Source organism: Artemia franciscana, chromosome 3 (genome assembly GCF_032884065.1).
Source record: "Artemia franciscana chromosome 3, ASM3288406v1, whole genome shotgun sequence".
In the NCBI taxonomy this organism is placed as follows: domain Eukaryota; kingdom Metazoa; phylum Arthropoda; class Branchiopoda; order Anostraca; family Artemiidae; genus Artemia; species Artemia franciscana.
In genome coordinates, this window is record NC_088865.1 from 24094623 (window position 1) to 24121402 (window position 26780).

A 26780-nucleotide genomic window follows, 5' to 3' on the forward strand; every position below is an offset into this window, starting at 1 on the left:
TTAGTCAGTTTAGTTAGCCCGTAGAGTTGTATGTCAAAAATGAGTTTATAGGGGCTGGATCCACTTTTTAGGGAAAACAAGAGATTCCTCTATGGGGGTCTTCAAACTAGCCCCACTTCCAGCGTGACATTTACTTCGTAAGAGTAATTAGGGGAGGGGGATCAGTGGCTCTGATTGAAGAAAGACTCAAATAATTTAATAGGTTCCAATAATAACTGACACACTCATTTTCTAGATTAACTGCCAAAATGAGCTCAGAGCATTTAACTGAAAACTGGAAGTCTACCTTATCTGTTAAAGTATTCAAATCTTCCCAAAATTACTTAAAAGGTTTTTTTCTGGCTCGCGTGTAAAATTCATTGAAATTTGACTAACAAACCCTTATTCATAACAATACAGACTTGCCACATAAGAAGGCCAAAAGTAAGATGGAAAGTAAGATAAATCTGATTCTAAGACGTAAATAGACAATACTCAAACAATGCCTTCCAATTTTTATAGGAATTATTCGTCATACATGATAGAAATTTTGTTTAAAAATCCACGTTGTAATATCCAAGACGGTTTTTCTCGCTTCCTCGGTCTTCATTTCTTTTCGCATTCACAAGATGTGTCCAAAAGTTCAATAATTAAGAAAATAGACAATAAAAACAAAGGAGAAGGAAACATAGATGAAAAGTTTCTAACCTGGTTGAGTTCATCACGTCTGCGAAGTAGATTATTCTGCAATAAATTCTCAAGTTTGGACTTACTAGCTTCAAGTTGCATACGATTCGCAAAACAAATTTTGTTTTCTTGAGTTGCCGCTCGAATCTCATCATCAAGATGATCAGCTTGTATCTGATCATTCACAGACAAAGTCTCCATCAGATCCTGAAATTGTAATAAAAAGCTAATGGCAATCCAAAATTATTTGTCAGGAGAAGAACGAAAACAGGTTTTCTATGCTTAACTACTAAAGCAATAATTGATGAATTCGGCCAAACTCAATCGCAACACGTTCCCTGCATAAAGGGACTTTGAGTAGCATGCACGTTATACTGAAATAAATCGATTCATGACGTTTACAAAATCATTCTTTATCTCATATTTTGGTGCTTGATAATTATTCAGATTACACTCAAGAATTTTGATCTGAATTTAAAATCTGAGAAAGCCGGTTTATCGCTAGAAAGACAAATTACGTGTGACAGAATGCATTGGACTTATATTATTTGGGCTATATACTTGCACATTAGGAAGGGGTGGGGGGGGGGGGGGGTAAAGTAAAGCAGGCTGTATTCAAAATGAGGTAGCCACAATTACTCTCTGGATTATGAAGTAAGAATTGTCTTTTAACTTCACACTATCCAAATACTTTACCTCCACTCCCACCCCCTAATGTGCAAATATATAGTCAAAATTATAAATTACTAGCTAGTAATTACTATTATATATATACTATTATATATATATATATATATATATATATATGTACTATTATAATTACTACTATATATAGCTAGTAAACTAGCTAAATTACTAGCCAACAATACCTAGTTGGGGGGGGGGCGAAGCCCCCCCCCCCGCGCGTGTCGTTACGTGCCATATTAGTTACGCGTCATTGTAGTTGTGTCCCTATGTCCCACCTGTGAATATAGATAGATAGATAGATAGATAGATAGATATATATATATAAATATATATGTATATATATATATATATATATATATATATATATATATATATATATATATATATATATATATATATATATATATATATATATATATATATATATATATATATATATATGTTTTTAACTACGTAAAACTTGCGAATATACAACATTCTTTGCTGTCCCATTGTCTGTGCATATAAATAGATTGTCAGGTTTACCGACTCTTGAACATGCAACATATAATGGTCCATGGGAAAACAATCCGTATTCAGATCTATACCTCATGATTCTAATGATTGCCCTTGAGCTTTGTTGATGGTGATTGCTAATCAACCATTCCCTGTGTCGCCGTCGTCATTTATATATCCCCCTGTACCCCCCGGCGTCCCCGTTGTAGTTGTGTCCCTGTGTCCCGGTCGTCATTTATATTCCCTGTGTCCCGGCCGTCATTTGTGTCCCGGTGTCCCAATCTGTGATTTCTGTTTGAGTGTCCCGGGCGTCATTTATATTCCTTGTGTCCCGGTGTCCCAGTCGTCAATTGTGTCCCGGTGTCCCGGTCTGTATATACATTCGTTTTGGAATTGGTCTTTTTTTTTAGTTTTTTTCCTTTTTTTTAGTTTTTTCAGCTATACCTCATGATTCTAATGATTGCCCTTGAGCTTTGTTGATGGTGATTGCTAATCGAACATTCCCTGTGTCCCCGTCGTCATTTATATATCGCCCTGTGCCCCCCGGCGTCCCCGTTGTAGTTGTGTCCCTGTGTCCCAGTCGTCTTTTATATTCCCTGTGTCCCGGTCGTCATTTGTATCCCAGTGTCCCGGTCTGTATATACATTCGTTTTTGAAATGGTATATGATGAAATAAATTTTTGTATTTTCCCCTTTTTTTCTTTTTAGTTTTTTTTTGGTTTTTACTTTTTTTAGTTTTTTTATTTTTTTTTAGTTTTTTTTAGTTTTTTTTCTTTTTTCTTTTTAGTTTTTTTTATTTTTATTTTTTTTTAGTTTTGTTTTTCTCCTTTATTTTTCATTTTTTTTCCTTTTTTTATTTTTATTTCTTTTTTAGTTTTTTTAGTTTTTTTAGTTTTTTAGCTTTTTTAGTTTTTTATTAGTTTTTAGTTTTTTTTTCTTTTTAGTTTTTTTGTAGTTTTTACCTTTTTTTAGTTTTTTTTTTTACTTATGTCCTGGTCGTCATTTATACTCCCTGTGTCCCGGTCGTCATTTGTGTCCCGGTGCTTTGTTGATGGTGATTGCTAATCGACCATTCCTTGTGTCCCGGTCGCTTTCTCTTTGAGTGTCCCGGTCGTCATTTATATTCCCTATGTGCCGGTGTCCCGGTCGTCATTTGTGTCCCGATGTCCCGGTCTGTAATTTCGTCAGTCGAAAACATGACGTCAGTCGACACACAAACATGACGCCACTCGACAGACACACACACACACAGACAACTTATTTTTATATATATAAATATAAGTCAAATGCATTCTCATAAGCTTTTGTCGAAAAGTTGATGGATTACAGTTCCTGAAACCGTTCTGCTTGGCCTATTTTAAATCATCTGATATACTGGCAACATGATGTTTAAGGCTTCGAACTGTCTGTGGGATTTTGTAATGGTTAATTATTTTATGTTAAAACTGAGGTTTTAACATAATTAAGTAGTTTTAATACCAATCTTTTGGTCAAACCTTGTTTAACGGCGGTTAAACAGATTAAAGTCGAGAAAAAACCATTTCATTCTGGGAAGCCTTTCGGGGGCCCACCCAACGGCAAAGAAAGACGAAGAAAAAAAAATTTAAAAACAAAACCATTAAGTGGGGCTGATCTAAGAGAACAATCCAAACTTGGTTCAAGATATAATTTGATGAATTGAGACATTTATATGATATTAAGCGGTAAATAAGCGGAAAATCTGCAACGAAAAAGACGAGAGGAATAATAAGAAAAGAACTTGCATCTTGACGATGTTCCATCAAAACAGCTAAATTTTTGGGGATAAAAAGAGGGTGGTTATGCCTGACTCACAGCCGTTGTCCCAATACATAGTCGCCATAAGCTTCATAAGCAAAATATAGAGTCGTCACAAGCTTAATGAAAGAAATATATTCTAATATGCCTGGCAATTTCTTATCAGTAGCAATATAGGACTGCAAAATCGGATATAATGACGAAACCATAAATATATGTATATATCCCCCAAAGCCGTCGTCAGCAAAACACAACCCCCAGCAAATTAGGTGATGAAAATAACATGGAAACAGGTTAAAATTAAGACATATAGTCGCAACCAGGAATGGAAAAATTCCAAAGCTACCAGTAGCAGAATTCCACAGAAATCCAAAAGCTGCCAAATCTACCAGCAAATTTCACTAGGCTATGAAAACTATCAAGTAGCATTGCTACTACTCTACCCGACATATTCCAAGGCAGGGGGCAACAAATAAATTTTTTTATATACTTGACATCCCCTTGTTCTTTTCTACTCTATCTCTGTTTTTTAATATATAATTATGGATTATTTTGATGTCACCTTGACTAATTCCTTTACTGCATATTTACTTGTGAACATTACTCCCTTTAGCACATAAAAAACTTCTAAAAATAACCTGGTTAATCTCGGCCTCAAAACCTTCTTTTGAGGTAAGCATTGTTTCAAGGGAAGATTTAAGTTGTGCCAAAGATCTCTCCCTGGATGGCTGGGAATGTACTATATTGTTCAACTCTTCTCTCATTAGCCTTACATCAGCTTTCACTTTATCAAAAACGTCCCTGAAAAAAAGAAAACGAAGAATAAATAAGTAAACTATAATAAGAAACGTTTCATAAAGCATCTTATTCCAAACTCCAAAAACTCCTTCAGAAATTTGCAACCGTCACAGTTTTAATATACATTTTTTGGAGTTAAATCAACTTGTACCTTACCAGAAACCTCCCCAAGGACAAATAAGAACCAGCATTTTCAACGTTAATTTTAGCTCATGTGTGGGAGGTAAGATATCAAACATTCCTAAAAACCATTAAAAGGTTTTGAACAGGTCTGCATTTTTTTTTTTTAAGTTTGCAAACAAAAAAAAACTTAGATATAGTTTTGAAATGTTTTAGTTGTGGGAGTACTTGCAAAGCTTTTTAATAGGCTTGTCTGCTTAAGAACTAAAATGTTGTACTAAAATTTAGGATTTATAAAAAAAATTTAATGTTTAGTCAAAATTTTCAATTAGCCATGGTAGTCCATTACTTTTTAAATCTCTTAACTAAAAAGCTTTAGGTTAATGGTGAAGCTAATTTCAAACTCTCGAGTTGCAAATTTTTGCATAATTTTTGGTCGTATATGGGAGTGGAGCCGTCCTGACCGCATCCTATGGGCCTCACTGAATGTAGACTAATTTATTCTGTGCTTATATTTAAAAAAAAACTCTTTGTGGTTTATTTAGTAACGCTCAATATCTTCAAATAAATGCATGTTAATTCATATATAGAAATGATTTCTGTTAAGATGCCTTTGAATAAGACTAAGCTTGTGTTTTTACAGAATATTTTCACTTTTTAAAGAATTTTTTTTTTAAATAAAGCCTCTAAAATTTCTTTTCAACAGAAATATATTTTCTGAAGATATGCTATGTAATTATCTTATTATAAAATCAGTACTTCCATTCTTACTGATTTATCGTGAGATTTCACAATTTTTTGAGAATTTCACGATAAGAATCAGACACCACAAAAACATATTAATTTGTTAAGGCGAAATGTTTCATCTAAGTGCTCTGAAAGCCACTAATGACCATGGAATATTAACCTCGATATTACTAAGATAATTCGTACAGCCTACCGTGATAGGTTTCTGGACTTGTAAGAAATACAGTTCACTAATAGATTTTAGTCCACGATTCTTTTTTTTTAATGAGATTCTCTAAGAAAATGGAACAATAAAATATTCCGATATATTCATTTCAGGCTTAATAATTAAGGCTTTAATAAAAGCACCAGTCAAGAATCACAAAATCCTGAAGTTACATCTTAAAAAGTAAAAATAAAAATTTGACGTCTCCAATCTTATGAAGCTTTCTTCCATATCCAGACACATAACCATAAAATTTATAATTCTTATATGTATTTTATGGAATTCCCCCACTTCCAAAATACATTCCCGTATACATAATTTATAACGTTAAAAATGTTTGTTCTCTTTCTAAGTCAGTGATCATCAAGAAAAATTATTTCCAAAAATGCTTTTTGTGAAATTTTCAACGTCCTAAAAATCAGCGGAGGGTTATTATAACCCCATGATCCACATCTAAACGACGTCCACAGAATATAAGTCAGTCACAATAAGTAAAAGTTGCAAAGTTCTAAACCAAGGATACGCTCAACTATTTGGGCAATCTCATCATAGCAAGAAATCGTGCGTTTTCCGACTAAACTGTAACCGAATCGTCATCAATTTTCTAAGATAAAGAAATAACCGTGATAGAATCTTAATGCTCTGTTTCTTGCAATTAATTGTTCAATTAAACATGATGACAATTAACCTTGAGAAGCTGCAGTTGATCCAGGTCATACTTCAAAACTGGTGTCCAATAAGGGAATGTAAATACTATATCTTTCGTGAAGTTCCTAATGGTTTTTAAGATTTCAGATTACTTAAAAAGAAGTAAAGTTTAAAAAAAAAAGAATAAAGTGACGTTCAAACAAGCAGAAATTACCCTAAATATTAGAAGCTGGCGGGCTTCCAACCATGACAATCCTACACTCTTTAAGATAAAGTTAAAGTGCTTTTTGCAGGATTTACTTCAGAACTAACGAGTTGGTCTTAAAAATTTTGGAGTGGATATTCTAGGGAACAGACTGAGTAAGGTGTTGCACTACATTCCTTTATACCACTTTCAATAGAAATATATTTGTAATTGAATTTTATTCCAGGTTCGACCTGAATTTAGGCCTCTTAGCCTTTATATCTTTGCAATCGAATTGTAATTGCTTGTAAAACATTATGGTTACGAAAAAATGGATTGTGTTTGCTTAAAAAAGGGAAGCTAAATTATTGGACAGATCAATTCAAGTAAACCCTCATTGTATCTCCGGTATAAAACCTTCAGCGGGAGGGTGGGCTAAAAGAAAATTTACTTTGCTTTAGAATTCCTCGTCTCTGTTTTTTGCATCTCGCTGACAATACTATTGATCTCAGTTTCGATCTTTCGGATCCTTTCCTTCAGTTCTTCGTATTTCTCTTCTTCAATAGCTAAAGCTGCTTTTGTCTGAGTAAGGTTTTTCTGCAATTCTAAGCGAGAACGGCTAGTGTTAAAATATCCCCCAGTCAATGAACCTTTGCTTGATACCTACAATATATAAATCAACACGTAAAATACTTAAATAAATATGTAATGTGTGTCTATGTGTGTAACATGTAGGCTATAATAATTACACATAACAATTGATATGTATGATTAATATTTCAAATAGATTATTGAACATAAAAGCACACCTTATAGTAGAACAAAGGAGGGAGCATTTAAAAGGCGTAACTTTAGGCATAACAGTAGCCCTAGAAGGTGGGATGAAAAAAATATTTTTCGTACAGTCTGTTTATATACATATATATATATATATATATATATATATATATATATATATATATATATATATATATTATATATATATATATATATATATATATATATATATATATATATATATGTATATATATATATATATATATATATATATATATATATATATATATATATATATATATATATATATATATATATATATATATATATATATATATATGTATTATATATATATATATATATATATAAAATTTACCTAAAATTTACCAAATCACAAATATTAACACATTGCAAAAAAAATATATATATATATATATATATATATGTATATATATATATATATATATATATATATATATATATATATATATATATATATATATATATAGTATATATATATATATATATATATATATATATATATATATATATATATATATATATATATATATATATATATATATATTATTTTCAGTAAAGCGCAAATTGTGTTCTGGTCTTGAGAAGCCACAGGGGTTATCAGCCCAACTGATGTTACTTTTTGCTCGTTTTGAGTTTGACTCGGCTATTTATCATAATTTCTGTTTGTTTTGAGTTTCATTTATTTATTGATAGTTATTTATGGTAGTTTTACGTTGGGAAGATTATTTGACTTTATTTTTGCTCATTCTTGGCTTAATGGAGCTCTTTACTTTGAAAAACTTGTCTTGTTAAAAGTTTTTGAGATTAATTTCTATTCGTTTTTATTGACATAGTCTTTTTCATGGAAAAAAAAGTATTGTATAATGAAAAAAAATCACCAATGCAACAGCACAAAAAAAAGAAAAAAAGGGAAAAAAAGAAAGAAGACAGAAGGAGAAAAGGAGGACTGTTTTCTTACATTAGTAATTAATATAAATCAGTACAGAACTGAAGTACTAATAGTAGTATACCCAAAAATGTCAACTTAACAGCCCCAGCCGTTCTCGATATATTGTTGGGGTGTCTTATTGGCAACCATAAACACAATACCTTTTGATTTTTTTTTAAAGCGACATTTAGCTTTAAAGCATAAAGGATCAAATGTATACAATCATTTTTATACAATCCTAATAAGGGCTTATGCCAGATTTGTCCCTCTCACTCACTCGGACTATCTGTCCTGGTTTTTTTCTACAATTAGCCATGGATTGATGCTAATAACTACTCGATTTTAATTCAAAATCAACGGAGTGGGGAGGGGAATAGTTGTGGGGAGTTGACATGCCTAATATCCCTAAAGACATAGTTGCTGGACCGTTCTACTATGCTGAACAAAATGGCTGTCTAAAATTTTGACTGGATGAGTTTGGAAAATGAATTGGCTTGATAGAAGGGCTGCTTGCTTTCGAATCTCTTGCTACTCTTAAAAAGGACACCACACACTTGTGTTGTAATTGGAGCGCAAGGGGTAGGACTTCCTCACTTCATATTTCCGTTAAAACGTTTTAAAGAAGTAAAAAACAAATTAAAAGATTTTAAATGTATTTTGCCTTCAGTAAAGTGCCAATCATGTTCTGGTCTTGAGAATTCATGGGGGTTGTCATCCCTACTCATGTTAATTTTTGCCCGTTTTGACTTAGACTCGGTTATTTATTGTATGATTTAAATAAACAAAACAGGTTTAAAATGTTTTAACTTTTTCAACTTTAATAAATTGAAAATTCTTAAAACTTTAAGGAATTTATATATGAGTATGTGTATGCTAAACTGATAATCCACGGCCATTTTTTTCAGTAAAGTGCAAATTACGTTCTCGTCTTAAGACGGTATGGGGTTTGTCAAAGACATAATTTCCAGACCTTTCAACCACACTAAACAAAATGGCTATCTCAAAATTTTGATAACATGTGTTTTGGAAATTGATGGGCATTGGGAAAGGGAAGTTTGTTGTCTTCTAATAGCTTTTTACTAATAAAAAGGGCAATAGCCCTTTCAATTTCCGAGTTTCTACGACAACAAATGACCATTTCAAAATTTACATCGAGATGCATTTCGGCAAAATACATGGTTTGGGGGGGGGGGCTTGTCCACCCTCCGATCACTCTTAATCTTAAAAAGGGTACTAGAGCTTCTGATTACCAATCCAACGAACCCCCTTCGAAGTTTATGCGATCACTCTTTCTATATATATACCTTATATGTCCCAAGGGCATAACATACAACCCTTGCACTGAGGGCAGTAGGAGGAGTTGTTATCCTCAAAGACATAATTTCCAGCCCTTTCAATTACGTTGAATAAAATGGGTATCTCAAAATTTTAATTGGATGTGTTTGGGGAGATGGTGGGCTTGGGAGGGGGTTAGTTACCCTCTAATCGATTTCGACTATTAAAAGAGGCACTGGTCCTTTGAATTTCCAATCAAATTAGCTGTTTTCGAAGTTTCTGCGACATATGCCCATCTAAAAAATTCTATCAGACGAATTTTGGGATCAAACAAGGTGTGGTGGTGGTGGGGGGGGGGGGGTTGGCATCCACCCACGGATCAATCTGAATCTTAAAAAGGGTACTAGAACTTTTGATTAGGAATCGAATGAGCACCCTTCAATGTTTATATGATCACCCTTTCTATATATATACCTTATATGCCCCCGGGCGTAACTTACAACCCTTGCCCTCAGGGCTGTGGAGCGGGGGGCGGGGTTCATCCTGAAAGACATAATTTGCGAACCTTTCAATTATGTTGAACAAATCGGTTATGTCGAAATTTTTGTTGGATGTGAGCTGTTTTCGAAGTTTCTAGAACAAGGTATCCTAGGTATCTAGGTATCCACCCTCCGATCACTCTGACTCTTAAAAAGGACACTAGAACTTCTGACTACCAATCCAATGGGCCCACTCCAAAGTTTTCACGATCATCCTTATCTATATACCTTATATGCCCCACGGGCATAACTTGTAACCCTTGCATTGAGGGCTGTGGGGGTTGTAATCCTCTAGGACATACTTTCCAGACCTTTCAATTACGTTGGGAAAAAATGGCTGTCTCAAAATTTTTATTGGATGTGTTTGTGGAAATGGTTGGGTTACCCTCTGGCTTGGGGTTGCCTGAATTATTCGCAAATTATTTGGGTTGGCTTGGGGTTAGTTACCCTCCAATCGCTTTCGACTATTGAATACGGGCAGTGGCCCTTTCAATTTCCTATCGAACGAGCTGTTTTTGAAGTTCCTACGACAACGAATGACCCTCTCAAAATTTCTATCAGATGAATTTCGAGAAAATACGAGGTGTGCGGGGGGGGGGGAGATATCCACCCTCCAACTACTCTAAATCTTAAAAAGGGCACTGAAAACTCTGATTACCAATGGTGAATACGATCATCTTTTCGATAAATACCTCACATGCCCCCAGGGCAAAATTTACAACCCTTGCTTTGAGGGCTGTAGGAGATGGGGTGGCATCCTCAAGGACATAATTTCTGGATCTTTCAATTGCACTGAAAAAATGGCCATATATATACAACCATCTATATATCTCAAATGCTATACAAGCGAACAAAAAATTCCATTTAATTTATAATTGATGAGTTTGTTTAACCTGGGATATTTAGTTAGGGGTGATGTACATGGGGTTTTGTGACCTTTGTTGTTTTTTCAAGTTAGTATAGTCTTCACTTCTAATAGATTTCCATCAATCCACTGAATGTTGAGAGGAGAGCTACCCATAGTTTTCACTAAAGACATTCGCGTTGATTTTTTTCTTATGTAGTAACTTATTTAGTGTACTTATTTTTTCTCTTTTCGTGTATTTAGTTTGTCGTTTTTTTTGTGTTTTTTGTTATATTTAAAAACAGCTGTTAGTTTCTCTTACTTGAACTTTTTTTTATGTTTTTTGGTTAAAAAGGTTCCCGTGCGGCCTAAAAATATTCGAAATATTTTTGTAATTTGTGTTTTGTTTTTATTTTTTGTTCACTGCTTTATTGAGAATAAAACTCGTTTTTCTCATGTAATTTTCTTATATATATATATATATATATATATATATATATATATATATATATATATATATATATATATATATATATATATATATATATATATATGTATATATATAACTATATATATATATATATATATATATATATATATATATATATATATATATATATATATATATTTTGCAATGTGTTAATATTTGTGATTTGGTAAATTTTATCATATTTAGTTTACCTATTGTTGCTAAAAAGAGGGATATATTAACAGGATAAGCTTGTTTTGGTGTTACTTGGTTGTTTTATATTTGCTGTTTTTTTTTTCATAGGCATGTATTTTGGGGGTGATACCTGACACGGGGATGCCATGGATATTCTGTGGTAGCCATAACACTTGGCTGGGTAGAGAATTTAAAGTGGCGAAACCCTATAGGCCAGTGTATTCTCCTGATGAGCCCTTGTGTTGGGTTGTTGCCTCTGAATTAATTGTCTTTATTATTTTTTCTATTGTTTGGTAAATGACGACTTATACTTATTGACGACATGACTGCCTGTCCATGGATTATTCTTTATGGTTGATTGTGTTTGGCTATGCTGTTTGACCTATGTGATTCTATGGATGAGTAGGGTTAAGGCCTCATTCAAGTGCTGGTCTATATTAATCACTAATTTAGGAAAACAGTCTTCCTTTTCTCCTTCTCTTTTCATGATATATATATATATATATATATACATATTTATATATATATATATATATATATATATATATATATATTATATATTATATATATATATGTATATATATATATATATATATTATATATTATATACATATGTATATATATATATATAAATATAAATATATATATATATATATATATATATATATATATATATATATATCTTCCTCAACTTTTGAAATATCTACTTTTCAGAACTATTTGATAAAAGACATTAGCTCATAGGTTCCTAATCATAGGCACAAGACCTATTTTCCAAATATTTTCAACTGTAAAAAAACACCATACTATTCCTCTTCTAACATCGTCACTGCATCCGCCGTCCTTACCAATAATAATAAGCTATCCAGTAGGTAGATTTTCAAGGTATCATACATGACCTCTCCATCCTCACTGACTCCTAATTTAAACCACTCATTCTTTTAAGATTAATTTCACAATTGTTTTCGAACCCTAAAACTTCAAAATCTATGAAAAACAGATATATTCGATAAGCATTATACATGGAGAGTCAAATCATCTACGTAATCTAATTCTAGGAAAGTTCTGCTCGTAGCTTTTACTTTGCCACTTGGGACAAAATCTGTAAAATAAACCCATTTAAACAAGAATCAACGCCGTGTCACTTCATATCGTAAAATTACGATTAGTTAAACAATTCAAAGCCCAACATCAAAACCCAAGGGCATAACATACTCTAAATTTATACCTTATATGCCCCCGGGCGTAACTTACAACCCTTGCCCTCAGGGCTGTGGAGCGGGGGGGGGGGGGTTCATCCTGAAAGACATAATTTGCGAATCTTTCAATTATGTTGAACAAATCAGTTATGTCGAAATTTTGTTGGATGTGAGCTGTTTTCGAAGTTTCTAGAACAAATCGCCATCTCAAAATTTTTATCAGATGCATTTCGGGAAAATACGAAGTGTGGGGGGTATTCACCCTCCGATCACTCTGACTCTTAAAAAGGGCACTAGAACTTCTGATTACCAATCCAATGGGCCCACTCCAAAGTTTTTACGATCATCCTTATCTATATACCTTATATGCCCCAAGGAGCATATAAGTAGTAGCCCTTCACATCAAAAGCCAAGGGCATAACATACAATCCTTGCACTGAGGGCATTAGGAGGAGTTGTTATCCTCAAAGACATAATTTCATCTACATAATCTAATTCTAGGAAACTTCTGCTCGTAGCTTAGATAATCATCATCTACGTAATCTATAATACATAATATCATCTACGTAATCTAATTCTAGGAAAGTTCTGCTCGTAGCTTTTACTTTGCCACTTGGGACAAAATCCGTAAAATAAACTTTTTTACTATTTAAGTCAAGCATTTTATACTTGACTTAAATAGTTCATTCAAGCCATAAAATTATGCAAACTCTACGACGTAAAATAAATTCGAAGTCAACATCACAAGCTATCACACACAAGCCTATATTATTATTTTCTAGTCATTAGGAAGACAATGCTTCCTACTCACTATCTACTTATCCCTACATATATTCTACAACGATTGGAAGGCACCCTTATCAAAAAAGAATAGTTAGATAGAAATTAAAGAGCCCGAAGAAGCGCGCAAAAAAAAGAGAAGAATTATTCGTGACACAAAATTCACTGCTATAGTACGTCATTCACTAAACTATAATGTCCTTAAGGGGAGCCACTCCCCGATGTTAGCACAACAATGTCCACAGTCACGGTTCCTGATGGGCTCGTGAAAAACCCACACAAACAAAGATATGAGGCCATTAGGGCGGGAAGATGGCAGGAGAAAACAATCTTATGGCAGATGAGAGACTCACAACTAAACGGCAACCCAAAAACGCCCACAGCCTTTTATACCCCTACCTACCTTCGTCAGGGAATTTAACAATATTCATCCTAACTCTAATACAATTCTTTAAAACATTGTTTCCAACAGACAAATGGCCAATTCTAAAAAAATACGGACAAAATAGACAAAAACAACAAATCATACAATTATTGTCTTCTTTCTTCGATTTTTACCAACTAAATGTATTGAGACTATGACATGTGACAGTAAACAGCCAGTCAGTGAGAAAAATTTGCATGTCCAAGTATGAAGGGATATCTACCTTTCATGCTTGTTCTTGCCAGTGTCAAGAAATAAAACAAAACCTAAGAAAAGAAATACAGTTACCTTATTATAACTTTTTCCGTTCAGAATTCAATGTGAACCTAATTTTTTTTTTTTAATTGAGAGGAATTCATTTGATTTATCTATTTTCTTTTTAAACATGTAAGAGAAGAGTTTTAACCACGTGAGCGAATGTACTGTAAACAAGAGAAGAAACAACGTTGCAGCAATATCTACACAAACATTCTATTACGTATAAATTATTTTTTTGACTATAATCACAGTAATACAAAGATATATTCACATCAAAACCATTTATAACTTTTCTGTCAAAAGACAAAGACCGAAATCAAATGACAGACAAAATTTACCTGGTCACCGTCAATTGTGACACAATCCAATTCTGTAGTCCTTGCAAGGGTTGTTGCAACTTCCAAATTTCTACATATCAAAGTTCTTCCAAACATAAATTTCATGACTTTTGAAAACCGTTCATCATAATTCAATTTGCTAACCATGGGGATTGCATCCTATAACAGGAGATACAGTTTAATTTACTCAATATTTCAAAACCTACACTTTTGAGGGGACATCCATAACATGTTGTCTTTGTCATAAGTATAACAGGAAATACAGTTTAATTTACAATAAAAGGTATTGTTATTAATTTACTAAATAACATTTTCCTATTATTTTTCTATAACAGGAGATACAGTTTAATTTACTCAATATTTCAAAACCTACACTTTTGAGGGGACATCCATAACATGTTGTCATAACATAATGTGTTGTCTTTGGACAATCCAAAGACAACACAGAGTTCTCAAGTAATTTCTAAAAGGTAACTTGGCTGCTTGAAGTATAAGAACAAATGTAAGGGTTCTAACAATAAAAGTTGAGTGTAAACTATACCTTTCCTTTGTAGCTAAAATTCGTCTTACTCGATTTTTCCAAATTTCAATCTTAATCTCTTTCCTCATTAGCATACCATATTTTTTTTTTAGTAAATTTCAAAATGCGCAGTAACTTACACCTGTGCAACAAAAGCTTGTAGTCGTGCCAAGAACTGTAAAAAACGTCTACATCTAAACAAAAGAAACACACAAAAAACTGATGTTTTTTTTTAGGATTCAAGCTGTTTCTGTTAACTCTTAATTCACATATAAACTCAGGTCGATAATAATACCGAGGCATAAGCATTATCAACCTATCATAGTTTGCTTCCTCTTCCATATGCAGCCCTGACTGGTCCAAAGTGATGCAGGCTATAAAGTAATGTCTTGCTAAATATATGTGTGAACACAGCTTTACCTTATTAAAAATTATATTTGAGCGCGCATTTGCTAGTATCAATAAAAACTGGTTATCCTGTCGAAAATACAAATTTGCTGCCTAGGAGGGAGGTATGTCATGATACCTTTAGTCTCAAATTTGCACAATTTCTTAAACGATGGGATGTGTTGTTTTTTTAACAGGTAGTTCGAAGCCTCCTCCCCTGCTTGCTAAATAGTAATCTATCAGTTGTTTAATTTAGCTTATTATTCTTCAATAAATTCTATCATCCTGACTTATTAGGACTCAGAAACAAGTTTAGCCTAGGTCAGAATGATGTCCATGAACTTATCTGTATGGGACGGTGTAAGGGCAATATTAAATTTCAATAATTAAATAATTAAACTCCATTATTACATAACTATAAATTAAATAGCGCTAAACTATTGATATAGTGGTAGCCATTCGGAATGATATGTATCTTACCCGATTATTTTCAGGATAATTTGGAGGCCTAACAACAAGCCTGTTAATCGGCATGAAAGTGACATCACCTGGCAGCTTCTGTTTGTTCATCTCCTTCAAAATTTTTGTACCAATACGATCTGAATCGACAATGTGATGGAAAAACCTATATTATAAAATATAAATTAAGAACCAAGGAAAGTTTTAAAACTAGAAATGAAAACTTAATAGCCAGGGGACGACTCAAAAACCCTTTTCTCTGAGAATAGTTCTTTGGACCCCCCCCCCTTCCAGGTAATTCTGCAAATTATGGCCCCAAGTTGTACCAACATGATCTGAGCCAACAACGTGTTGAAAAACTCGGTTATTCGATATAAAAGAAAGAGAAGGGATAGCTTTAAAACAATAAATAAAATAAAACAACAATTTAACAAGGGATGACACAAAAAAAACCTTCTCTACAAGAATAGTCCACAGATCCCCCCCCCCCACCTCCCCCCATCAACGAAACTTAGCAAGCTGTGGCCTCAAAATTTATTTTCTATCGTTGTCAATCCCCCCTCCCTCTCCCCAAAGAAAATCTAATATACCTCATATATAAATTCAGCCTTGTTAGATTTGTGGTAAACATGTCATCTTAGGGCTGTTTATATTCGTCTTTATATAGTCACGGGTATTACTGATAACATACCATGTTAGTATCTGCTTCTAATATGTTTGTATCTGCTTCTTATATTATTTACTATACTACCATTCTTTGCAAAAAGGAGGATGGTAATAGAATTGAACTTACAGATATTTACCTTCCCACGAAATCACGATCATAAATTCAGAATATGGCCATATACTTCCTATGAAGGAAGAGAACTTATAAATGCTGAACTATAAACTTTCAGGAGCAAATATGCATATCAAAGTATGGAGTTCATAACAGATTTTCTTTTTTTAATAGCTCTTTTTTCGCATTTATTCAAATAGAGTTAAACTAATCTGCTTAAATCTCTGCGTGGTCACAATCCATTTATAAAACAAAAAGAACATTCCAGACCACAGAGTTTTATAAAACCCTTTTTGTAAGTTTAAATATGAGCTTATATGAAACTCTACGACAGAATTTCTAACTATAAGAAATACAATTGGTGACATCCAAGATACTTGGCACACAAAAAAAGACTTAGTACAACTATCAATCGAGTCTGAACGCCTCCAGTTTGTTTTTCCTTAAAATGATGATCAATATTTTTCTATATTTCAAAATGCATCTTTTAATAAAAAGGGTATAAGAATCCTTGAATACAATTTATGACAGAAATTGGAAGACATCATGAAAAACATACGCCACAAACTGTGTTTCAATTAGGACGCTCTTTTTACATTTTAGTCCTAAATTCGGTGACCCAAATTCCCCTAAATACCATATTTACTGGAAATCAGCGATCAACTGCGAAACATATGCTGGTAGAATTTTAATTTAGAATGAAGGTTTCGATAAAAACGAACAAACTCGCACCATAAGACAGTTAAAACGAACGAATTCACTTTTCCTATTAATGTTGGTTATAAATGACACAAACAAACGAATTCAATTTCAACATTTAAGGCTATTTCCTGAATGATCGCTGGACGATTTTGGAAATTATCTTTGTATCTTTCCTATTTTAGTTCATAATAATTTTATACACAAGATCAAATGTAATGCATCACATACTTGTAATCAGATTAAAAGAAATTTTTTTTTCACCGTGCTATAGTTAGTTTATTCAATATTGCATATACTGATTAGGCTATACAAAGTTCTCGTAATTCTATACTGTTGACACAGTTTTCCTACTTATAATACTACTACTACTAGCTACTCACCGCAGCACCAAGCCGCCTCAGGCCAACAGAGCTACGCACGCTCCTCCTCCATCCCAATATATTCAAAGTTTTCCTCTTTACACCCTCCCAGGAAGTTCCCATTCCCTTCAAATCTTCCTTTGACATCCTTCACCCTAACCGTGGACGGCCTGCTTTCGGTTTAGCCCCAGAGGGTTGGCCAACAAGGACAATCTTCGGCAATCTGTCATCCTTCATCCGCAGAACGTGTCCTAGCCATCTCAACCTTTTTCTTTTAAACAGAAAAATTCTTCAAAATTACAAATTATAGAGCAACTGCTAGCATTTTTATAACATGGGACCCTCCATTGATGCTTCAATTGGTCCACCAATTGCCTTTAGAAGGAATCATTCTCGAAACGAAGATTGAACATTACCAAACTAACAACTTACTTATTACCCGCTGTAACCTCAACTGCGGTATAAATGGACTTTTCACATTCGAAATTCTCAATAACAAGACCATGATAAGATGATACAACTTCAGCATCGGCACCCCCATTGGCAGTAAAAAAGTCTAGCACCTTCCGAACACTATCACGCCCATTCAAGATTGCCTGAAATTATAAAAAGACGATGCAGAAAGCAATCCCCAGAAAAAAAAAATTACACACAATTATTTACAAAAGGTAAAAGAAACTGGAATATACGATAATAATAAGAACTGATGTCAAACAAAGTAGGAGAAAGGGACATAAAAAAAAACAGAAAAATAAAACAAACGAAACGAAGGAGACTTACAAGGAAAACTATAAAAATAGTAAAACGTTAGATGCAGCACTCCAGCTTTAAGCTCCAATCTAAGGCGAGCAACAATCTCCAAACTCCCGCAGACAGTTTTCTTTTGAAGAAGATTCAAAAGCTTAAAACTACCTTTATTAATCATCAGAAGCAAACAGAACGACTTTAACTGATATATGAATTACTTTAAAGCGGAGACGTGTCATGAGTAGCTGATATTATGGCAGTACTATAATAGCGAGCAGATTATAAAGATAGCATTTTAAGTGCTTAGGCTGTACACCTAACGTCAACTAAATATTTATTCACTGTCTTAGATTAAAAATGTAGGGAAGAGTAATGTACATAGGCAACATGTTTTTACATACCATCGATATTTTGCTAATCCAAGACACTTCCGATGAAAAATACCTTTTCCAAATTAACATTCTATATTCTCCCCATCTCTGTATGCTTTAAAGAGAAATCGCAACTGTAGATTGTAAAGAAATGACGAAAACATTGCCTTAAGGACAAGTAAAGGTTTTCAGTAAGATGGTACATTACCCATCTTGCATAATATCTTACCTACCAAATTCGGATTTCTTTAGGAACCAAAAATGCAGTTTAGAATCACTTAGGCATTTTCGGAAACCTCAGAATTCTTCCCATAATTTTAATTCATAATTCTGACGCTGCTAAAAATGTCTAGTCTCCCTATCAAAGTGAGAAGCCCTTGCTGCTTGTCTAGAGAGCTACCTCTAGTCATCAAAAGATGTTGCCTCAAACTCCTTGGCCCCACCTTGCATCCCCCAAGGATGTGATGCTGAGACGTCCTTATCTGCAACCCACCCTCATTCTGGAGATGACACCTGGGAGGAGAGAACAAAAATCTTTGTGCGAAAATTCAAAGAAAACCTTGAACCATGGGGAGGTTTCCGAAGGCAGAGTCGAAGATGGGACAGAGACTGGCTGAAAATATATGGGAAGCTGCAATCGACGGATCGAAGTGGCCATGAGAAGCAGTTGCAAAATCGATTGGTGCCGGGCAGGACAGTTCTTCATCTGGTTCCTGTCGAAAGTAAGTAACTAAATATGGCAAAGCCTGATTTTCTTCGGCTGATAATTGCAGTGTTTTAATCTGATCCATTCAAAAAAAGGGCTGAGAGGGATTGGTCATCCAAGAAGCAGAATTTTCACACTAGAGACGCTCCTAAAGATCAACAGCTCTGACATATCTAAACTCTTTGCGAGAACTCTATTAGACCTGTCTAATCTTGTCTCATCAGAAGAAAAAAAAATAAAGGTACATTCATGGCTTAAAACGCTTAATAGCGTTTTCTTATAGCATTATACAGCATATCAGTTATACCCCACACAGTCGTTTAAAAGTAAAAACATGTACAAGCACTTTTCACAATATGGAGGGCACAACGTTAACTTTTAGTACCGCTCAATCTCTCAAAGTTACTAAATAGTCAGAATTATTCAATTTTATATAAATCTGAAATTATATTAAAAGGAGGGAAAACCTGTCCTCAAAGTCCAGTTCCAGAGTCAGTTTCCAAGCAAATCGTATTTCGTAACAATAAGAATCAGTTACACAATTCAATATTTTATATAATGGAAGGAACAAGTTGCATTTCTTGAAAATAAATCTATATGTTGAAAATAGAAACTATATTTAATAATTGACATTACAGGTAAATGGATAATATGTACAATTATCGGTTTGTACAGCGGACCACAAAGAGAGAAAGTTAGGAAAGCAATAAGTTTAAGAAATGAAATATATATAGAAGTTTTCCTATTCAAAGACTTATTTATGCCATCCTTTTAAAATAGAAATAATTTTGCCAGCTTAAAATTCTCATCAACTCTCCTAGCTCAGCACAAACCCATACCCCATAAGGTTTATAGGTTTTATTATGCTTATAATCCAAATCATAAATTGATAATTTTTGTCTCAGTACTGCATTTTTAACTTGACGAACTTACGATACGTCACCGGATTAATACGAAAGAAAAAATTATTTGGATAGATAAAAATTAACTTTGGGGATATTTGTCAGACAATTTCCTTCTTGTTAATTGAATCTACTTGATTATTAATTAGTATTAGTAAATGGGTGAGTAAATGGGTGTTTCGTAAAATAGCGAGATATAGCTGTAAAGCGTGCAAAAGCATAAAATAATACATGTGCCCAGCCAGATCAACGTTTTTAACTCGATTTTTATGTAACTATTTATTTTCCTCAAAGTATCATCTCAGTCTTTGGCTGAATTTCCCTTAGTCTTATTGTCGTGGTGTTTGATCTAGAAATGATTTTGTAATCCGGCAAATTAAAAGGCTACATTGACATTACAATCCACTAATTAAACCATTAAAAGGTATAGAAATTCGCGTTTGAACCACAAAAATACCACTGGTACGATAAGCAAAGGAAGCACTCAAAAATGTTCTTTCTTTATTCAAAAACGTTCGGTTATTTATTTATTTTGCGCTTCGTGTTTTTGTTTTTTTTATCTTTTTTTTGAACGTTCAAAATGTTTTTTTGTGTGCTTTTATTTGTACGTTGTACAAATACTCGTGTACTTGTTTGGTTCTATATTTTATAAATAGATTCCAATACTATTTGGAATGATTCAGTAGTTCCTTCCTCTCAGTTTTATGTCTGCACTAGTGCGGCTCATTGTTTTTTTGTAGGCCATAACAATTTCGATGGTTTTTGGTTCAATGGGAGCGTCCACAGCGATGCTGGCCACATGAGGGTGCCCAAAAGCATCTGTTAGCACTATTTGCAGTAGTTTTAAGGTTGACAATTTTTTTAAAGTCAGAAATTTAAACGTTTAGTTCCGTCTTCGTTACCCATCCCCCCTACCCCAAAAAACGATTTTTGTACTGCAGAAAATTAAAAGGTTACACTTATATTAAAATCCTACACTAGTGAGATCCATTGGTCTTCTGTAGACCATAACAATTTCAATGATTTTGGTGCAATAGGAGCGTGCACAGCAGTGTTGGCCACAGGCGGGTGCTCCAAGCATGTGTTAGCGCTAATTGCAGTAGTTTTAAGGTTGACAAATTCTTTTCTTATCAGAAACTCGAACCCTTAGTTCCATCTTTGTTACCTGTCCCCTCCCCCCCCAAAATTGATTTTTTTTTTTTTTTTTACTCAAGCAAATAAAAGGTTATGTTAAAATCCTACACTAGCGACATCCCTTGGTTTTCCATAGACCATAACAATTTCAATGGTTTTTGGTGCAATAGGAGCGGGCACAGCAGTGTTGGCCACAGGCGGGTGCACCAAGTATCTGTTAGTACTAGTTGCAGTGGTCTTAACGTTGACAAATTCTTTTATTATCAGAACCCTACACTAGTGAGACCCATTGGTCTTCTGTAGGCCATAACAATTTCAATTGCTTTTGGTGCAATAGGAGCGTGAACAGCAGTGTTAGCCACAGGCGGGTGCCCCAAGCACCCGCCCAAGCATGTGTTAGCGCTAGTTGCAGTAGTTTTCTGTTAGCACTGTTAGTTTTCTGTTAATTCTAGCGCTAGTTGCACTAGTGGTGCCCAAAGCATCTATTAGGTTGACAAATTCTTTTTTTAACAGGAAATCGACCCTTAGTTCCGTCTCTGTTAACCACCCCCCTCCCTCAAAAAATGTTTTTGTACTTCAGCAAATTAAAACGTTACATATTAAAATCCTACACTAGTGAGACCCATCGATTTTATGTACGCCATAACAATTTCAAAGGTTTTTGGTGTAATAGGAGCATGTACAGCAGTGTTGGCCACAGACGGGTGTCCCAAGCATCTGCTAGCGCTAGTTGCAGCAGTTTTAAGGGTGACAAATTCCTTTTTTACGAGAAACTCGATGCCTTAGTTCCGTCTTTATTACCCGTCGCCTCTTCCCCCCAAAAATGATTTTTGTCCAGCAAATTAAAAGGTTACATTTATATTAAAATCGTACACTAGTGAGACCCATTGGTTTTCTGTAGGCCATAAAAATTTCAAAGGTTTCTGGTGCAATAGGAGCATGCACAGCAGTGTTGGCCACAGGCGGGTGTACCAAGCATCTGTCAGCACTAGTTGCAGTAGTTTTAAGGATGAAAATTCTTTCAAAATTCTCTTAGTTTCGTCTTTGTTACCCGTCCCCCCTCCCCTAAAAAATAATTTTTGTACTCCAGCAAATAAAAAGCTTACATTTATATTAAAACTAGCTGTTGGGGTGGCGCTTCGCGCAACCCCAACACCTAGTTGGTGGGGGCGCTTCGCCCCCCCAAGCCCCCCCGTCCGCGTAAGTCGTTACGCGCCATTGTAGTTGTGTCCCTGTGTACCACCTATGAATATAGATAGATTTATATATGTGTTTTGAACTACGTAAAACTTGCGAATATACAACATTCTTGGTTTTCCCATTGTCTGTGCATATACAAAGCCTTATGTACTAATAATGACGTCATATGCAAACGCTCTTTTTACAAACAAACAAACATGCATACACACAACTCGTTTTTATATAGATAGATAGATAGATAGATACAATACAAATTAACTGCGTAAAACTTGCGAATATACAACATTCTTCGCTGTCCAATTGTCGCTGCATATAAATAGATTGTCAGGTTTACCGATCCTCGAACATGCTACGTACAATTGTCCATGGGAAAAACAATCAGCATTAAGATCTATACCACATTTTTCTAATGATTGACCTTGAGCTTTGTTGATGGTGATTGCAAATGCTAATCGAATTGGGAATTGCAATCTTTTAAATTGAAAAGGCAGATCCGTTGGAATCATGGGAATGCGAGGAATAAGAACAGCCTCAGCCTCAAAAGGCCCTGTCAAGATTATGGCCTCTATTAGGTTTTCCATTGTTTTTTTTTACGGCAAGTCGCGTGCCATTGCAAAGCTTTGGTGAGTTGATATTTCTTAGCAGAATTATTGGTCCGCCTATTTTTAGTAGTAGCACGTGTGGTGGAAACCCTGAAAGATCCACGGAATTTAAAAATTCAGATGGATAATTAACCGCCTCATTTGGTTCCAAAACTGTGTCGACTGACTTGTAAAGGACTGCCTGGTGTCGAATCTTGGTCAAAACAATATTGTTGATTTCGTGTACATCTATATTTTTGGGTGCAAGAATCGCTCTTTCACTTAGCCATTTATTATTTTTATAATTGTTTAGAATATTCGGAAATACTTTTTCAATCAATTCATTTTTGGACGTCACTAAATTACAGAATTCAGCAGGTAGTTGTATACGTCCTGAAATTGAGTCTACTGGGAGCTTTCCGTTTCCAATTGCCAGCAATTGATCTGAAAATGTTTGACCAGAGTCATCGTTTTGCAATCGGACACGCATATTTTTAGTTAATTTTAATGTTTTTACGTGTGCCCATAAATTAGAATTTTTCAGGCAAGCATTCATTTCGTCTGCAGGGGTTGATCTAGGTATTATAGGTAATGTTTGCCTGAAATCTCCCGCAAGCAATATTAATGTGCTGCCAAAGGGTTTGGAATTCCCTCGCAAATCTTTCAAACATTGATCCAGAGCCTCGAGCGATTTTTTGTGTGCCATTGTGCACTCGTCCCAAATAATAAGTTTGCATTGCTGCAATACTTTACCCATCCCAGACGATTTGGAAATATTGCACGTGGGAGTTTCTGTAGAATGCGAATTCAGAGGCAATTTCAAAGCGGAATGAGCAGTTCTTCCACCAGGCAGCAACGTTGCGGCTATTCCGGACGACACAATTGCCAACGCTATATCATTTTTTGATCGAATTGATGCCAGAATCAGTTTTATCACAAACGTTTTACCAGTACCTCCTGGCGCATCCAAAAAGAAAATTTCTCCAACGTTGTTATCGACACAATGCATTATCGTATTATAAATGTCTTTTTGTTCCGACGTTAACTTGGAAATGTTATTTTGTACATACGACAATAGATCACTCGTACTGTAACTTTGTTCACGATCCAATTCTACACATGTCGAAACAGCAGCGATACAGTTAGGTGAAGGCATTCCCAAATCCTGAAGAGGTTTGTTTGCCATACTTACGCACAAATCTTCTATAATAACTAAAGTGTAGTTATAAATTTCTGATGTAAAATCAAAAGTCATATCTGACGTCTCTAACCGTTTTCGATGGAGTATATCTTCGGAATTTTTGATTTATATTTTTCCCATAACTCTGTAGGAGCTGATGGAGAGCAAGTTGTTAGAATGATGCCAAACAATGCACGAATTTGACTTGGAGTTGCCTTTTCGCACGCGTCATTGATACAGTTATCCCAGTGTTGGTCATTCTCCAATAAATTCAGAGCTTGGCAGGCACTATGGTAAGTGTCATGAATAGTACCGTTTACAGTTCTCAAATACTCAAAGGACGTCGGACCGGGTACATTCACCAAAAGCAGGCGTAGAAAGAAGCATTCATGTTGATTGGGGTGAACGGTGTAGAGTCTTCCTATCGTGGTATCTTTGAAGATGGTAGGTTGGCCGTCGACTGACTTACCCTGTTTTCGACGTTCAAATACTTTATTTTTAGTATTCCACGTGTAATACGAAGGCACTTCAGTATACAGCAGCTTTTTTGCAAAAGAATCATTTTTGCATAGCGAAAAGAAAGCAGTTAATTTTGTATCCGGTGGATTCAGGGCTCTTTGTTGCACGTTGGATTCCGAAAAATAAACACGTTGACCATTCTGTAAATGTACCGCTAAGTGAACAACAGCTGGACTACGTTCATGTATCGGAAATGAAAGAATTCGCCAAACAGCTTCATTACTGCTTATGTATCTTCCAGCCTGATATTGTACGATTTCGTCGATATCTTTGATTTCGGACTGCAAGCCAAAAACTGCCATGTCACTGCCTTTGTTGACGTATTTACATATGTATTTGATTGCCTTTACGGAGTTACAGTATTCACCGTTTATGTGTGCATTAAATGTTTTTGATAATAATGGGGAATATGGAACAACCCACTGGTTATCTACTTCGATGGTGGTACCGTTACGCTTCTTTATTATTGCTGTTTTACCGCCATCTTCAGTAGATCTTCCTCTATATTGTGGGTAACCATCATTGCCAGTAATTGTGTTGGATACTAAAAGTCGAGGATATTGCTTCGTGCACCTTCCTTTGGCCATGGATGGTGAATTTTCGTTAAGCGCACTGCAAGGTCCATGTATCATATTTTTTACAACAATATCATATAACCCCTTATCGACATTTTCATCAGGTATTTCAGCGGAAATCACATCATCAATTTCGTTAGAAGTAATTTTATTATGTAGCCAGATTAGTATATGTGCGTGTAGCAAACCTCGTTTTTGCCATTCCACTGAGTACATTCAGCATCGCACTGACCCAAACACTTCAAGTTTTACTATGTAGTTTATCAGTGATTTCAACTTTTGCCGGAAGACACGGGCCGTAATGTCATGTCTATGAACCGCCGATTGTCCTTGAAGTAAAAGCTGCTGTATCTCGTCCCAAGATTGATTACATGTAAATGTAATAAATAAATCTGGACGACCATAGCGACGAACATACGCAATAGCATCTTGAGCATATTCATGCATATGACGGGGACTGCCAGCATATGACGAAGGTAAAATCGTTAATCTTCCAACGTTTGTGGTATTACCGTCATTTACAACTGCATCTCGCAAATGAATGTATTGTCGAGAGCAGAGCTTGGTCTGATTCAGACGGATACATAGCAAACGTTCTGATTCAATTTTTGCATACATATCAACGACGTATTGGTGGAACAATTGACGGCATTTTAAAATATAATTGTCTTCATCCTGCCGAATCATTAGTCTATAGGAATAATAATGCAATGCACTGCATTTCTTTGTTAGTGGCTGGATTCATCAATTTAATATTAAAGTAATAGCCGTCGGCTACATCCCAAAAAATGATAGGATATTGTAGGGCATCGTAGCATCGATGAGTTTCAGCAATTCTTACCAACTGAACGTTTCGCTTATGAAGAATAATATCTCGAGGTAAAAACTGATCACCGACGATAACGATTGCCACTTCGTCGATAGTTGGAGCATTGTATCTACGCACATGTTGGCCAGGAGGCGTTTTGTCAGCGGAAATAAAAATTTTATGCGTATCAGTAGGCATCAAATCGATGGCTGTTTTGAACAGACGCACTAAATTATTATTTTCGTGGAAAAGATGTTGCGATTGGGAAAGGATTGTCCTTTCCACGTTGGGAGAAACTTCGCAACGTGTATTCAATTCAGAATTTCTATCACTGATGAAGTACAATTGTAAAAATTTATGATTCTCGCCTGAGAATGGTAGAAGGGACCCTGCTCTATGATAAATTTGCCCTTTTACTTTGAAAGTAGGCATAAATTGATCTTGATTTTCGATTTGGG

The 26780-nt window shown here is 34.8% G+C and overlaps 1 protein-coding gene across 1 annotated transcript in view; it reads right to left on the bottom strand.

Annotated features, from left to right (window-relative positions):
- LOC136025057 (structural maintenance of chromosomes protein 3-like) overlaps window positions 1–26780 on the bottom strand; it is a 94233-nt gene that overhangs the window by 24665 nt on the left and 42788 nt on the right. The window contains exons 13-18 of the mRNA XM_065700738.1: window positions 18032–18195; window positions 15782–15926; window positions 14395–14553; window positions 6778–6989; window positions 4263–4425; window positions 688–873 (exon numbers count right to left, since the gene is read on the bottom strand). Coding sequence (XP_065556810.1) covers window positions 688–873; window positions 4263–4425; window positions 6778–6989; window positions 14395–14553; window positions 15782–15926; window positions 18032–18195 — 1029 coding nt within the window. The remainder of the gene's footprint in view (window positions 1–687; window positions 874–4262; window positions 4426–6777; window positions 6990–14394; window positions 14554–15781; window positions 15927–18031; window positions 18196–26780) is intronic.